We start from the raw sequence: 17,883 nt of genomic DNA on the forward strand, positions 1-17,883 counted from the left end.
TGGTTCTTGTTCTCTGTTCCTCTCCTGACAATTCTTTTTATTCATGTTTGGTTAACTGAGCATTGAGTTGAGTCAGTGTAACTGCTCTATCATTGTCAATTTGTACTTAAACAGCATCTGAAGGCATAGTCAGATATTGTACTCCACCATGCTGAAACATCAAACAAATATTAAAGAAAGATTTTGGGGTGTTTAAAAAGGCAATGGGTGCACAGAAAATACAGATATAGAAAAATATTTAAAAATCAGGGCAATTTTTACAATAAAAAGCAAGAGATAAAAACTATCAACTCTCACTGGAATTATTTTGTAAAAGTTTTTGCTACTTTGTAAATAGCTTCCAGTAAAACATCATTAAAAATTAAAGCAGCATAGAAACATAATGAAACAAAGACTGTGATTGAATTTTTCTGATTTCAAATGACTTACTTTGATCTGAGCAAGGGCATCACCAACTTTCACAAGTCTTTCATTGTAATACCACTCTGGTAGTCGTGGCTTATATTTGGTCCAAATGTTAAACAAAGTATTTGCTCTAAAAAAAAAAAAAAGATACAGGAGAAAAGGTTTCAGATTAAACTGGCAGTAGACCTGTCATAACAAGTAAACAAATCAGGAAGACTTCAAATTGTGAGAACTCCTTTCTTCCAAATATATTTGAACTTCTACACATTTCAAAACAAGTGATCATTAAAACCAGATTTAACAGGCAGACAAGGACATTTCTGGGTTTCATTTCTGTCACCAGTTTTTATCACACATTTTAAACAGGATGAATTTTCTCCCATGTAAATTCTTAATAAAATGTCTTAGTATTAATCTTCTTGTGTTGTTCAAGCACAGTCACAAGTGGAAAATCTTTCTCAACTTTCATCTAATATTTAAAAGGTTCTGTCTGAAGCAACAATCTTACATCTTAGACTCAATGAATTACAGTTCACAGCAATTATTGGACTGCAAAGAACAAATGTTATAGAAGGAAAAATTCCCAAAATAACAACATATGTCAGGTAGCTGCAACCTTGAGAACTGGTAGCCATGGAATAAACCATAGAGTTATAGAGTATATAGACCTATGTTATATAGAGCTCATGGTATACAGAGTTAGACCATCAATCATGAAGAAGAAATGTTCAGGAATTTTAAATTGTAAGGGGCAGGATTCAGAGAGAGCCAAATGACACCCTTGCTAAAATAGAGAGGATTTTATGGCAATAGTTATGATGCTCTTCTGCTGCCTCTGTCTATTATTCTAGCCACAGTTGTCATCAAGGATGCCTTTGTGTAACAAATTGCCTATTTTGCTGAACCAGCAAGCCTCACACAAATGGTAACAGACTCTAAGCAGTTTCCCTCTGCTACAGAGACACTGACTACATCGTGCCAGTACTACAGTGCCTACCAACTGTGGTTTGATGGCCTCATGCCCTCATGTGTACAACTTCCCCACACTACACTTCTTTAAGAAAGCTACATTCCAGCTGGAAAAACAGTAACTGATCAGATAGACTGCCAATAAGCACTGGGACTTTTTCATTAAAGAATCCCCTTAGCAAATCATTACCAGTATTGACAACATTCACAGTGTCAGGCATCTCTTACTTATTCTCTTAACAAATCACTTGTACAGAAACAGAGTGCCTTGTGAAACCGCTACAGCTAAATTATTTATAGGTAGCAGTTTATGAGGAAAGAAAACAACTGAAGAAAGATAAATTAACATTTAAAGAAATTAAATATATATATTTAAAAGAAATTATAAATTATAAAGATTTATAAATTATAAAGAATTATAAAGAAATTTAATATATATATTAAAGAAAAATATCCTTCTAGCTGAATTGTCATGCATAAACCATATGCTTACTGGTGTGAGGTGGCTGGAACTTTTCAACATATCTTAAGACTGGGATGGTAGACGAGAATGCAAGACTCTTACACTGTCTTCTGACATTCAAGAACTTGGAATGCATTCTCAGAGTCTCTCATACACCTCTTCTTTTCAGCTTATAAGAACACTCCCAATTAAAACAAAAAGCAGAATAAATAACATTTTTTCCACACAGAAATCTGGGAGCCACCTTCACATTTCAAGGTGAGACAGATGGATTTATGAGAAACCTGTCAAAATGATCTTTACGGCAAAGTATTGCAACAATCATAACACTTTTTTTTTCTAAAGTATCATCCCAGCACAATTCTCAGTTCTCGAAAGTAAGCAGCAAGGAAATAAGTAGGACATCCTAGAGGTGTATCCTAAAGGAAAAACGCAGTAACAGCACAAACTAGGCCAAAAGCAACAATCAGAATAAAATGTTCTAAGGCATTTTTAAGGAGTTAAGGAAACCATAGCCCAGTGTAATGAAGGGCTCCTCCTAAATGGGAATGAGTCCCTCCTGGTCCATCCCTAACAACTAACAGCCTGGGTGGGTACTGACTTCTTATACTGAGAAAAATGTTCCACACCAGTATCTGCAAAGAGGCTCCAAAGCAAAGGAATCTGTCAGGCAGCTGAGCAAAGTTCCCTTTACTGTTAAATGAAGAATTCAGGAAAAGACTTTCAGGGACCAAGAGATTTGATGGATATTATAGGGAAAGGGGGGAAAGAAGGGGGAAAATAGATAGCAAGAATGACCCTGGATAAAGCTCTGGAAAGGTAAGACTAGTACATTTCTTTAAGACTGATCAAAGTCCCCAGAAATGATCATCTTCATTTTTTGTTTTGAATGTTCATATTAACACACAAGATTCTTTGATATAATAAACAAGTAACAAATCTGTAAAAAACTGGTTTAGCAAAGCAGTGACAAACCTGACCAGACTTTCAGCTTTAGTGGGAAGATTAAGGTAAACTGATTCTGCTACAATGCCATGACTAACTACAAGTGAGTTCATGACACAGGAATGTTTCTTTGACACAGACAAAAGAGGAGAGTGAGACACTTCCCAAACAACTCCTCAGCCTTTCCTTTAAACAAGCTGTAGGACACCAGAGTAACAAGTTAAGCAAGTGAAGTCTTACAAAAAATAGTGGACTGTTGGAGCTCAGAGATGAAATTTCTTTATCTCCAGCTGTAATAGAAAAAAATTCCCTAAGGTCAACCCATAATAATGTGCACAGGATAAGGCCCACGTGGCTAAAATCTTTACTACAAGTATAAAAAATTCTCTGATACTGATCAAAAGATGTCTTATTAAATAAGAGTGGCTAAGCCACACAACATGAGATAAAATCAATATGTCAAGGTAATGCTTTGATGGCCCTGCTGACAAGAGAAATGGGGCAAAACAACTTGTTTAGTTGAGGAAAAATTACTTTTGATTGCTATTTCTGACTGAAAAGATTTGTGATACCAGTGCAGGTCCCTAGTAATTTTTGTTTCCTACATTAGAACATTTAAGTGCCTAAATTACAGCCTTTCTGTTCACCTATAAACACCAAAAGCTGAAAGAGCTGGAGGAATGAAGCTGATAATTTTATTTTTCTAAATTGAACATACTTGCCACGTGGAAACTGGTTTTCTTGTTGCCTGAAGAACAAGAACACTTTGATCTCAATCCATGCCAGGAAAGATAGCTGGACACGTGACATAACAAGAAGTCTTAAGAACATTTAGGAAAGCATCTGTAATAGCCATTACCTTTAGAAATTCTTAGGACCAGCCAGACTAAGGCTAGTTCTGCAAGCAGCACATGCTCCACTTTTGAGTTATCAAACAATGAAGCAGCAGGGAGAAAAAAACCTGAAATTTCACAATCACAAATAAATAGTCTTGACTTTGCTAGCTGCTTGAATATATGCTAATAATCAGAATTCCAGTCCTCTACCTCTGTACTGTCCCTATACAAATGAAGAATGCCTAGGGATGCAGAGCTACTGGGAGCTTCATGTTACACAACATTCCCAATGCCCTGGAATTTTGGTAGGGATCATTACCACCAGTGAATTCTGGGACCAAGACCTTGATAGAGTCAGCTCTCATCTCCATGATGAACATGCTCTCGTGCCAACCACAGTATGCACAGTCACAGGTCACATCCACAAAATACAAGTTTGAATAAGACTGAGCTTACTTAGGTCAAAATATTTGAGAGGGTGAAGCAAAAAAAAGTTTGGAGACAGTGTTCACAAAAACTGATAACGTGGCACTATATTGCAAACAGGTCAGATTCAGCATGGCCACCTCCCAACCAGAAGATACTAAGAGCACATAGAAGAATCATTGTTGGCAATTTTGGTAGTGTCTGAAGCAGCAAGCAGCCAAGCAGTATTACTTCTCAGGAGGCCTAGAGAGGATAGCTTTCAAAATAATAATATCTATCAGCTAAAGCTGAAAAACAAGGTCGGAAACTACCAAAAGGCTTCAAAATAGCAAAGCACTGAATTCGGCTGCTGAAGCAACATAAAAAGCCAACATACTGAGATTCAAAACACTTGAGGCAAAATCCTAGAGACTGATACCTGCATGATACATCTAGGCCTAGATCCGATGATGAACATGCCCCATAATCCAGATAGCTTAGAATAGGAAAGATCTCCAGATCAGACAAAGGCCAGGCTGCAGAATCTGAGTACCTTCTGAAAATGTATACACCTCCTTCAGAGTAGGGTAATATGTGGACTGCTTCCAGGAAACTACTGAGTGAAATATGCAAGGGTAGAAGCTGCACCTAAGCGGTAAGGTAACCACCCCGTAACCTAACTCCTATGCTGTTTTTGAATGAACTTTTGATAACCTGGGGAACTTGTGAGGTTTATGTTAAAGACCTGTAAATTTAGAACAGAGTAGTGTTCAGATAAAAACAACAGAAAATGAACTATTTATCTTAACAGAAGTAGTTGAGCTCTTATATCACAATGTACTTAAAATGCAGCAGGGAGAGCTACATGAGAAATGCACAGTCTGTAAAAGACATATGCATGCACTATGAATCATACACTGATTCCAGTTGCTCTATCTTAACTGCATTACAAAATTTCGACTTATGCATACCCACAGATATGCATGTATGCGAGCAAACAAATATGCACTATTATACTTGCCATATGCTCAGCCTGCATCTATGTGTATAAAAATATACCAACGTAGACAGAGACATATGCACAAAAAGAGCCGTGTGGCGTTATCCTGGTGTAGCCCTACTTTTGAAGGCATGTACGTGCCCACAAGCGTTCACCCTCGCACACAGCCGCACACGCTGGTGGGCTGCCAGTCCCTCCAGCACTGTGAAGGGATTTTCCCACCAGGAAGCTCAGGCAGCTCTGACAGAACCAACAAGTGCTGCTGCCAACTTCCACAGCCCCTTGTGCTTTTCCCCTAAAGCACTGACGTGTAGAAAGTACTGGGGGAGGGGGGGGGGGGGGGGGGGGGGGAAACAGTGTTCAGATTTCTGAGGGGTTTTCGTTACAATGAAAAATTAAAAAAATAAAAAGGAAACGGATTGCCGGTCCTTTGGCACACTGCTGGGGAAGTTTGTTCGGCGAACAAACTGGTGGCTAACTCCCAGTCCAGGGGACGCAGGGTTCCCAGCCCAGCCCGTGGCTGCGGCGTGAGGAGAGAGCCGAGCAGGGGCGTGCGGGGCGCCGTGGCGGTGCCCGGCGGGCCGGAGAGGGGAGCCCGGGAGCGGCGGGGCGGCGGCGCGGACAGCCCCGCAGGGCGGCTGAAGGAAGAGAGCGAAGGAAGAGGAGTGCGGCCGAGAAAAGGAGCCGAGGCAGGGGCAGAGGGAGCGGCGAGCGGCTCCCGGAGGGGGCGGCAACGCGGGAACCAGGGGGCGGCGGCGCAGCCCTACCCGTGGCGGTGCAGGTCGTGCTGCGGCGGCTTGGCCTCCCCCGCGCCTCGCAGCCGCCGCAGGGAGCCCAGGACGCGCCGCAGCTCGGCCTCGAAGCTGTCCGCCACCGGGTTGCCCCGTGCCACGGGCCCGAAGAAGGCGGCGTGCGGGGCCTGCGGCCCGGCGGCGGGGGGCGGCCCGGCGGGCTCCGCCATGCTCGGCTCGGCCCGGCCCCGGCGCGGCCGCGTCGCTGTCTCCGGGCAACGGCCGCGGGCAGCCGCCCCGCGGGGCCACCCTGAACAAGCCGGGAGGTACCACTTGGGTCGCGTTTTCCACAGCCTTTTTTCACCAGGGATGGCACTTTGCACTTGCTGATTGTGTCACTGTGCCTACTGCATGGCTACGCATAAAAGAAGAAAGTGTGCTTATCCTCTAAATGCTTGTATTTGCCTATTTAAAAAAAAAAAAAAAAAGATGGCAAACTAGGAAACTACTAGCCCGTATTTATGTTAGAGAAGGTGCCTATAGCAACCTATGTGTTTTGAAGTTTTTTAAAGACATTGTAGTAAAGAGGTTTGGGAAGGATGTGAAGGAAACTGACTATGTTGCCATGCTCATCATCGTGGCGAGCGTAAGAGACAGCTGAACTGAAAACATGAAAGTGAAAGAAATGTGCTAAGTGAGCAGAGAGTCCTGGCAACCTGGGCCTTTGAAGGCAGTTTCTTGACACTCAATGGAAAAGGATCAATAGAGACTGGTAAAGCGAAGAAACACTTAAAAAGTACATCCAAGTAATTCATAATGACAGCAAAAGAAGTATCCTTCCAACAGCTGGAGACACACAGCATCAGCATGCTGAATCACTGGAATCAGAAAATACTGCATTAGCAAGGTCAAAGAAATGACATGGGAATAATCTAGATACTATTCTTCCTTGGAAAATTGGGAAGATGCAAAAATATTATTAATTTATGATTAATGTGTCTGACTCATTTTACACATTGGTTTTGTATTGTTACCTGCTGGGAGATGTGTGGATCCATTGTCCAACAGGTATTGTGGGACTATAGGAAGATCTAGTGATAATGGCTATGCATTTAGGTGGGAGCAAATTTAGACAAAGCACAAGAGGGAGTGGGTTCCTCAGATATCTGTGGAGGAGGTAGAAAATTAAGTCTGCAATGAAAAGACATGGCAAAAAGATTTTGATGCAGAAATTTAGAAGTCACTGTGTTCAAAGACAAATTTTACAGAACAAATGAAATATGAGAACTTGGCTTGGACAGCAACTACTGCAACATTTAAAGATTTTGCCTGTGCTTTGCCATGCTAACCAAAGAACTCCCTGTGGTGGATACCGGATGACTAATAAAGCACTGGCCTCTTGGGAAAGGTGGCCTGTGCCACTGTAAGTATTGCTGATGGCATCCGTTTCACCTTCCTATGAAGCTCTGAGCTAGTTTGCCTCACTAGATGGTGCTGCATCCCAAAGGGCTGATGTTCACATTCATGGAATGCAGAGAGTGCTGTTCTCAAACCAGCAGTGCCTAGAAGCTTCAAGAGGAACTTGAGAGACTGGAAACGAGACTGCTGAGTAAAACTTTACATATCTCTAATATTTGGGTAGCAGATGGTGGAATGAATATAACATTTGCAATCTGGATTCGTTTTTCAGCCATAGAAACAAGCTGAGTCAAGGAAAACAATAAAGAGAAAGGGAGGATAGCCATTCCCCAAAGGGCAAGATTGCAGAACTGTGTAAAGATAAGGCCTTATCCACTGGGAGGTCAACCAGGGCGTAGCTGGTCAGCCAGCTCATGAAGAGTGATCAGTCTAAAATTCCTGGGTGAGAGTTCAACATGATCAAAGTATGCAATCCCTGCTAGGTGGAGGTTTAATGTATGGAGGGCAGTTCTCAGCACCCAGGGTGGACCATAGCAAGGAACTACACTGCCACAAACACTATGGTGTGTGTGTTATTTCAATTTTGGATGCTTACAATATTGATTCCTATTTTACTGTTCTGGGGAAGACTCAAGTTTAAACTTCAGATAGTCTCCATCTAACATTTAGTGCATTGAACATTTAATTGGGTCCAAAAGTCAAAAAGGCTTATAGATAAATGATTAGAACCTTTTAACTTCAGAAGGAGTATAGATTCTTCAGAAACATTCAGCTTGTATAATCTGATCTTTACAGAGAAAAGCCTGGTGTATACAAAACAGTAAGACAGTGATGGCTACTGAAGTTGCAATCATGATAGGATAATTTCCTCAAAAGATAGAGCATACTTATATGACTTAGAAAGTTTATAGCAACTCTTTGAATTACATTACATTAGGGTCCCTACACCCTAAAAAATGTGTTCTGTCGATTAGAAAGCTAATGATTTATTCATCATTGGTAGGTGAACATTTAGATAGCAATTTGAATTACAGTAACATTAGGGAGAAGGTAGGATAGATTATAAAGCATTGGCATGGACAGGATCCCAAGAGATGGAACTTGAGGAAATCCCCTAACCCAAGCATAGAGGGTATAGCGACCTGTGTTTAATACCACCAGGTCAGATAGAAGGAAGCTGCCTCAGAAATAGAAGCACACACAGAGAGTTAACTTAGCAAAAACCCATATGGGAAGTGTCTGCTCTCATGGCTATGGGGCTAAGAGTATGCTTGAGCTGGAAAGGAGGAAAACCTTGCTGTTAACTCATCAAGCTGCCTGCTTACTTCTCATGTGTCAGTTCCTTGTGTGAACAGCAGTGGTTACTAAGAGCAAACAAAGGGGGGAAACACTCAATGATCACAGCAGAGTGTGCAGTGATATCTGGGTATAGGGGCTGAGGTAAGGTCTGCTGCGCACTATCTAGTACATAAAAGTTCGTTTCCTATGGATAATTTGGAGATGCATGTTCAGATCCCTTTCTAGGATGCTTGCAGCAAATGTGCACTTGATTATGGTGCCTATAGACTTTGATATTCAGAGACAAGAGGCAGCCAGAGATGCTGTATTACCAGACTTCTGCAGGGTAACTTGATAGTCCACAGAGATTTGAAAGGGCTTCACTTATGTCATCTCCTCCTTGATGCTTTCAGGAAAAATAGTCTGAGCTGAAAAGATTCTGTGCCACCACTTAGTATCTCAGGCTGATAGGCTAATGAAGACATGAGAATTTAAAATAATGATTAACACACTTATGTACTACATATTCAAAACTGGAATCTGAATTTACTCTACTTGCAGTATGCCTGCCTGATCCTTAGAGCCAGTGGGAATCCACTTTGTGTAGGCTGTTCCCCTTTGAGTAGGAGTGAATTTTTGGATTCAAAAAGTAGAAGAAAAGCTAAAGAAAGAAGCAATAGCAGGTGTGTACTGATTCTTATGGAGAAATTCAGTTTGTGAGTTAGTCAAGCAAAACAAGGTCAAGCAAACACAATGTCTAATATGACAGTACAGCATTTGCTATTCACATGCTATAGGGGAATCATATATGATACAAAGTAATAGCTCTAAGTTCCCTCATAAAGGTCCATAAAAAGCCATCAAACACCTGGAAGAAGTGAACTAAGTTGCTGAATGCCAGGAGCACTGGCACTTTATAAATGTAAAGAAGTAGTCCAATGGCAGGGGGAAAAGGAAGAACTTGTACAGAGCTTACAAGAGGCAAAACACATGGTAGAATTAATGTACCTTCCAAATAATTAACTGTACAGGAAGCAGAGAGGTGCAGCAGACCTGCAAGCTTCTTGCTACCACCTCCTGTGGCACTTGTCTATACCTACACTTATGAGACAGATATGGGAATACTGGACCTTTATGGGCAGCTGTAAGAGATTAGAGTCAGCATTTCCTTCCCACCTCCTTGCTTCTGGGCTGTTTTTGGTAAAGCTGCTGGTGGCTTACTGATAGTGTCTTTAGGCTCAGATGCCTTACTTAAATCTGCCTTTACACTCAATCAAAATTTGTGGATTCCTACCCTTATCTAAGGGCTACTTAGTACCTTCCCACAGGAAAGTTAGTAAGGAGATGAGAGTCATGTTTTGAAAGGATTTGTTGTTTTTTTGCTGCACCATGAAGAAACTTGTCCTGAACTAGGAAGGTTCATGCCTGGTTGCAAAGGTAGGGAAATGTGAAAAGATGGTGGGAATGGCTTACTTAGGACACCATACAGCTTTTCAAACAAAATAGCAGTTCTTTACTGAGACAGTGACACATATTTGTAAAATATTTCAGTACTCTTCCTGTCAGTGAGCAGTGTACACAATTTATCAGAAAATGGCATGGTTTCTGAACTCTGGAACATAAATCAACAAAGTACCTGAGGCATGTGTGTCTTTTTACAAGCAATTGATGGTCTTTAAATATATAATGAAAGCAGATCTGGGACAGTTTTAATGCAAGTGAATCCTAGGAGAAGGAAAATGCTAAGTTTTTAACTTGAAAATGGTTCTTGACTTCCTTTCTGATCCAGTTTGTCAGTGTTGTAAGAGGAAGGAAAAGGAGTGATCAACACAAGAAAGAACTGCAATGGCTGAGAACTGTGCCAGTGCCAGGTTCTTACGGAGCTGCGTTCAAGCTTGGGGTGACAGTTGTCTCTGTGTTTTTGTTGAATCATATGAAAGGCTTCAGTGCCAATCTCTAAAGATGAAGTGAGAGCTTTCAAGGTTATAATATATAAAAGTTGGTTTTTTTCTTTTAAAACCTGGGTGTGAATGCTCACAGAAAGGTTTTCTTGGTTTCCTTTTATCATTAGGAAAATATTCTTAGGCATATAAATTAATCTCAGCTGACTTGCAGAAAATGGGAGAAGTGATCTTGTTCAGCTGATTTTCCCCCCCACTGCAAAGAAAGTGTAGGAGTGTGTAATGTTTGTGTGAACAATCTGTGAGATTTGACTCACCCACTCAGGTTGTATCGTTATGCATTCAGTGGGTTAAGCAGTCTCTGGGGAGGGAGATACAGCAGGGGTTTTATATAGCTGCTTGAGTTTGTAAGAGGTTTAAATTGAAACATGACAGATTCTGAGATCTTCATTATGGACTTAAGTACCAAAGGTAGCAGTTGGAAATATGAAAATCCATGAGAGACTTTCCAAAAATGGAAATACTGCTTCAAGGAAAGAGTTTACCTACAGTTCATATTATTTTCTTAATTTTTTAAAGATATACTTTATTCCAGTTTACAAATAAATTCTACTCAAGTAGACATCAACTGATGATGAGGTTATTTTGCAAAGACTTCTAGGAACCTGCAAATATTTAATCTGAGAATGTACTATTTTCAGTTCACTAGACAGACCATGGAGGAAAGTTCGTGTCTCACTCAAAGATCTTGTCTCAAATCTCAGGAAGCTGTAGGGGTTCTTCTGGTGCAGAAGCTACAGCTAAGGCTAGTTTAGAGCAATAGTAAAGATGTCTTGCAAAAAAGCCCTGTAAATCCCTTCCAATCATGAAAAAGTGAAAGTATGCATAAGATTTTTAGTGATGTGCATGGAAGCTGCATTTTAGAAAGACGCTAAAAACATGGAACACTTAGGTGTGTGTATAAAAAAGCTAGAGAGAGTCCTTAGCTAAAGACAACATCTAATTTATTGAGCAGAGATGGCCAAGGTAGTTTTTTGCCATGGAATGTGAAGTAGCAGAGATGGAGTGTGGAAATTATTTCTATTTTAGCTACATTCAGCTTAAGCTGATTGCTAGGAGGCCATCTAGTAGTTAGATTTGATTTTGGAAGAAAAAGTGATGGCGTGTTTTGTTTAAAACATATTTTCTTCATTTCATAAATATTCTCAAGACAAACATTGAATGAGAGAAAGTATAGCCTATTCCAAGAAATAAATTAGTTCTGAAGATTTTCCCAAATTCTCCTGAAGCCAAGTATGACAGTGCATTTTTATTCATATTCTCCTGATGCACATTTGCTGTTTATAATTCTGAGCTGCTGCAAATGCTGTAGATAGAAATGATCCTGGGGAAATTACACTATTGTTTGTATATATAACTCCTGAGTAGCCAAATGCATCCTTATCATAACTCTGTTGTGCATTTGGTCTGGGAGTATTCACAGGATCAAAATAGACTCTTCTAGGAATTAACTATTGGCAACAAAAGGACACCCAAAATAACCTGGTGATGCCTTCTAATATTTTTAGATCAATGCATTTCTGTTCAGGTCTTTTCTTACTGCATTACAGTATGAATTTTGAAACTCTTTGACAACATTGCTTCCATTTTCCATTCTTACTAGTTTTCCACTTGCTTGCAAGTGTATTTCACTCCAAGATCAAAGTATCTGCTGATTGAGGTTTTTTCAAGCAGCTGACAGAAGTTGTTTTGGACAATAGCCTGACCTTGGACTAGGAGATTTAGCAGCCTGGAAGTCAGCAATAGAAAATGACACAATGTGGAAGAGTAGTTATTTTTTGGTTATTTAGCATTGCTTATTCAAGAAAGTAGGAAAAAAAAAATACTTGTTTTCACACAGTTATTTGGATTTTTCATATTTTTCAACACTTTTAAAAATATTATATGTAATTATATTTTCTAGTTTATTTTTTCTAATACTATAAACCATTCTGATCTTTTGATATGTATGATTTCTAATAATTATATATGTGATTATGTAATTGTGAACTTTTATCTTAATACTTTAGAATTTTAGAAAATTAATGTTTAAGAACAAGTAATTGTTTTGCATTCTACATACATGTGAAAAGATTAAAGAAAAATAAAATTGTAATCTTTACCCTTTTCTCCCTCAGAATTTCAAATTAACAAAAGTGAAAAATTGTCTTTTCTCTACATGATGACACCTTAGGAAAACCAGAAATTGCTATTAGCACTTTACCATGTTTAATTGATGCAATAAAAAAAAGTGGTTAGATCTTGGCCTCACAAATGTAGATGAAACTTTCGCAGCAAGTTTTGAAAATGTTACTAAAATGCTTTCAGGTGGACATATGGCTCTTCATCTGTTAACTATGGATACATTAAAATGGCCATTTGTTAGCTCAGTGGGTCCACTTCATCTACTCTGGCATATTTATTACATTTAGAGACAAAACCATGGTATTTACCATTGTAGAATCAAAGTAAATGGGCTAGATTGTATTCCTTCTTCTGTATTGTTAGCAATAGACTTGCTTCATAAATTATTCTTAAAGAAGAAAATTTTGTTAGGTTGTACCTGTATAATTCCATTATAAGGCTGACAGAATGGTTCCTTAAAGAAGGCAGACAGAACTTCTCTGAAGTAAAGCATTATACATCCATCTGGGTAAGCACAAAAAATAATTTAGATATAATTTTGTTATCAGAAACATAATCACTAGGTTTCAAACATAAATAAAAAAATTCCATGATAATTTGGAGGTGCATCTACATTAGCAATTTGGTTGTGATCTTTTTAATCTTTTTGATCTGGTTGTACACTTTTGTAGCATCCCCAGTTCTGCACTTGTTGTATGTTACAGAATGACCTTGAGTGCAAGGGTTGGACTCCCTCTGAAATGTGCTAAGCCGAAATGTGCACTCCACAAGCACATCTGACATCCCCCAACTGATACCAGAGATTCAGTCTCTAGGAACAGACTAGGTAAAACCCCCAAAATGTGTGTTATGTGAATATCCAGTCTCCGTGACTAGTTGTTTCACAGTTAACATCTGCTCTGATTACTCTATTTTTCTTGTTAATATAGGTATGGACTACTTTGCTAATTGGGAAAAAAATTTCTTTTGAAGCAGGATGAAAATCAATGATGCCATTTCTGGAGAGCTGTTTTTTAAAATAGCTATACTTGAAAACACAGCCTAAGACACCACTGCTATCTGCACTTTTCTTTGCAGACAGAGGTGAGGGAAATGCTTACAAACTTTAAGCCACAAGTTAAAAATTTTCTACTTGTCACAGAACTACATCTTCTGTCTGTCTTCAAGAGCTAAAGAGAAGATTTTTAATGTCTCCTCAGTACCGTTAACATAGAGGACAAAACTGCAGTGATTACAAATACCTAACAAAACATGCCAGTGCATTGTGTATGGTACCATATCAGTTTCCAGGTTAAAGTTTACAAATAGGGCCTATGACCCTGGTTTGTAGTTTGTCTCATGATTTAATTAAGAAGAAGGACCACTTCTTTAAGCTCTGCTACAAAAAGTGTTCTCCAGCTCTGGAAAAACAACATCCATTTCTATATATCTTTGGTGTATTTCCTTTAAATGATAAACTTAATGCATCATGTACTTTCCTAGGAGCCTCCATTTTTTCTAGGCTACCTTCCTTAGGCCATCTACATGTAAATGCTGTCCCTCAGCCAGAGACCACTGTGTCTATGCAGCTCGGCTGATATGCAGCAGATCAGTCACTGACTATAGGACTCAGTGTGATGGCTCTGTTCCCACTGTTTCATTACAATCATTTGCAGGGGCCAAGAGAATAGAGAGTCTGCACTTATCATGCAGCAGATATGCCTTGTTCCTCCTGAGAACCCATAATAATTTCTTTAAAACACATACTAAGACACATGAGAGTAATGTTTATCCTACTATAATAGTGCTCCTCCTGTTTGTTCAGCTGTCCCAGCAGTACCCACCTAGCCCTTTTTACCATTTATATGATCTGTAGTTTGTAGGAGTCTGATCATTCAGGGACAGTGAAAATTGGTGTGTTTTCAGGAAGGCATAAGAAGAAAAGGAAATCAGTTGATCAGTGCCATAATGCCAAATCCCAATTTCAGTGAGAGGTCAGATGACTCTGTTTCCAGTTCTGATCTGACACCAGATGTAGCATCTGAGCCAGCTCTAAGCAGGCTTAGCCACTTGGCACAGGACTGATCAGTGTGGAAATACCAAAACAATGTAATTACAACAGAAGGATGTACCAGAACAGTCTGTCTCTGAAGTCAGTGTATCTGGGATCACGCTGTGTATTTCTGATTTGGTGCTACTTTGCATAGTGTGGGTGCACATTTAATGGCCAGTATTCACAGTACCACAGGTGCAACAGAGTGAAGGATCTGAGAATGTATAGGCATGGAGATGACAAGAGGGGAGAGACTATTGTTAATGGGATGCAGAAACTGTGATTTGCCTTGGAAAGCTCAAGGCCTGTAAGATGTGGCATCTGGCATACAGGGAGAAGGAAGTATAATAGATGATAGTACAACTTCTGTTGTAGTTGTACAAGATGAAAAAGAGCATGTGACTAGTATTCTTTTTTCAGGGCAGAAGAGGAGGAAGCCCAGACAGAATAAAGGTATTCACAGAAAGCACTGGACAAGAAGGCAGAGACAGAACAAAAGAATGTAGGGACATGAGAGGAAGGAAAGGAAAACGGTCTGCAGCATCCTAAGTGCCTGTGATGTTTAAGAGTAGGGTCCTCAGGAGGAGAGTCTTCCCTTAAGAGGAAAAAAACCATGCCTTTAACACGGATGGAAATAGGTCTCTCAAGTACATCTCCAGAGGTTGCGCAGGATAGTGAGAGACAGTCTGGACAGAAGATGAAAATACATAAAAAATTAAAAATAATACCTTCTTCAGAATCCTTCCTAAAAGAGATACTGTCATATATGTTTGTTGTGCTCAGGGGGTTTTGGGCAGAGAAAAGGATAAACTTAGCTGTGGCAACTTTAGTCCCTAGCCTCTATTTCTCAGATCGAAAGTTGGGCCAACTTACCTTTGATAACAGCAACACTGACTAGTATCTAGCTCCAGCTCCATGCCTGATAGTGATACTGACTGCCTTCAGACATTAAAAGGGGAGTTCCAGGCTCATTTTCTAAGGAAAAGAGCCTTAATTCTTGAGGTGTTTTTTTGGTGTTTTGTGGGGGAAGGGAGGAGCTGGAAGGGGGGCTGTTTGGTTTGTTGGTTTGGGTTTTTTCCCTTTTCATTCTTGTCTTTGGAAAAGCTTTTGCACTGTTTAAAAATAAAAATTAAGACTTCTAGCAGAGGCAAGGCTGGTGGCTAACCTTACTGCTTCTACAGTTTCCATTATCTAAGCTTTTCTTTGGAGCAGTAACTGGAAGAGAGTGGGAGTGCTGAATGGGAAGGTGAGGGGCCCTGGCAGATCTCTGCAGTGCAGGTGGAGCTCCCTCAAGCCTCTGACTTATATTTTCTGAGTCAGAGAATTCAAGGTTGATGGTGGCAATTATGTACGCTGGGTACAACAGAGATCTGAGATAAAGAGATAATGGTCTTACTTATAATAAGAGAAAGGCAGTAGCTGAGAGCAGTAGAAGAAGAAAGCAAGAAGAAAGGAAAAACATTAAGTGGGAGTAAGTAGGTCAAGGCATATATTTTAGCAATGGTGCTGGAATTTCAGGTCTTTAAACTTCTTCAACAGGTGACACTTCCCCCCTGGGACTCTGTAGCTATTAATATGGAAGCAAGACATTAAAATGTAGAGAGACAGTCTGGCGCTTAGTCCCTGAGAAGTTTGCAGACAGGGACCTGTTGGAAACTTCCTCAAGGAAAAGTGTTTTGCCCTGAGGCTACAAAGGGTGGAACATATTTTCAGGGTTGTTCCTAAGCAAAGGGACCCAGGGAGGTTCAGACCAAAATGATCTTCTCTCCCTGAGTAAGCTGTAAGAGGTCCCAGTGTGTTTTGGAAGGCTTGAAGACGTTGCTGTTTGAAGCGTTACGGGATGAATTTTCAGGTTCACCCTGTTGGAGCCTGAATTATTTGATAACGCCTACACTACACTTCTCTTACAGCTTAGGGATATCTCTGTATTTTATTAACTTTCTCAGTAATACATTTGTTATCCAGCTTTGGGCTGGTGACTGCATTTTGTGTTAATTTTTTATTTAATTTTACTTTTCTATTTTTTTTCAAATGTTGCCATCTAATGTGAGGTGATTACTGCACTTTAATAACTGAAATTACTGTAGCATTTTGGAAGTAAACACTTGATCAGTAGTTAGGCTGAATCCAACTCCTTTTAAATGGCCAGTTACCCAATGACATGTCACCTGTGGAGTTAAAGAATATCAACAGTAGCCTGAAGCTATTCAACACTGTACTATTCAATGAGCAGATAAATCTGTTAGACTTCAATACTAATAGTTCCTCAGGCATCATTACTATATATAAATTTATTCCTTGGGGTTTTTTCTGTTCTATGCATTTCTGTAGCACCTCTATTACAATAATTAAGTACATCTCCGTCATTTGCTTTGACTGTTATTTTCAAGAGGTAATACCTCAAAAGTAGACACAATTACATTACTGAATAATGCAAACAACAAGAGACATTTATAGAGAGGAAAAAGAAAATACAAGCTAATGGCTAGCTCAACCTTCATTAAATACAAAATGTAACAATTATGGTAAGGTTTCCAAATTCCTTAAGTGTCCTATATTGCCTAAGGCCTTTTTTCTCAACCTTAGGGCTGTGCAGCCCCTGCATTTAATATGCACAATAACTTTTCAGAGGAAAGGAGATTTTTGCATTTGCAGGTGCATATGCATTAAGTAAAACAGTCCCTAGCAAGTGGTGAGTAAAGTTCTCCAGATCATTTCTTCCTCAGTAGGGCCTGCAAAAGTTAGAAACACACTGATTTCTGAATGCCCTCATAAAAGTCACTGTGATGTCAGAATTTTATTTTATCTCAACTCAGTCTATCCTGCTCAGCACCTCAGGCATCTTCTCTTTAGTAGTTATTTGACATCCATCATTAGTACACACTATCAGGATGTCCTAGTGCAAAGCACTAAAAGGCATCATGGTGAATGATTGTATCACTCCAGAAGATATTATCTGTCTTTTAAAAAACTCTCCACTGCACCAGCCACATGAGTATGTCTTAACAGGATAAACTGAAGGAAAAAAATACCTTAATTTTAGTTCTCTAGTTTCTGAGAAACAGGAAATACAAAAGGAAATTAGAACACCCAGCACTCTTGGTAATAATTATCATAGACATTTGAAAAACAGTCACACAGAAAAGAATATGTGCAGAGTCAGAGACTGCATTGACCTCCCACACTGCCAAGTTCTTTAGAATTGCTGAAATTATAAACAAAGTAAAAGCTCTTCTTTCCCAAACAGCCGCCTCGATGTCACTTGTTTCCACATTCCGGCTTCTGTCGCTGCAGCCCACACTTTCTCTGTTGCTA

The 17,883-nt window shown here is 39.7% G+C and overlaps 1 protein-coding gene across 1 annotated transcript in view; it reads right to left on the reverse strand.

Moving 5' to 3' along the window:
- The window catches only part of CFAP54 (cilia and flagella associated protein 54), a gene marked incomplete at both ends in the record, with an annotated part of 101,850 nt that extends 95,866 nt beyond the window's left edge, over window positions 1–5,984 (reverse strand). The window contains 2 exons of the mRNA XM_082279856.1: window positions 430–535; window positions 5,791–5,984. Of these exons, the coding sequence (XP_082135982.1) occupies window positions 430–535; window positions 5,791–5,984 (300 nt within the window). The remainder of the gene's footprint in view (window positions 1–429; window positions 536–5,790) is intronic.
- Between the last annotated feature and the right edge of the window lie 11,899 nt (window positions 5,985–17,883).

Source organism: Coloeus monedula (genome assembly GCF_965178545.1).
Source record: "Coloeus monedula genome assembly, chromosome: 4".
NCBI lineage: Eukaryota > Metazoa > Chordata > Aves > Passeriformes > Corvidae > Coloeus > Coloeus monedula.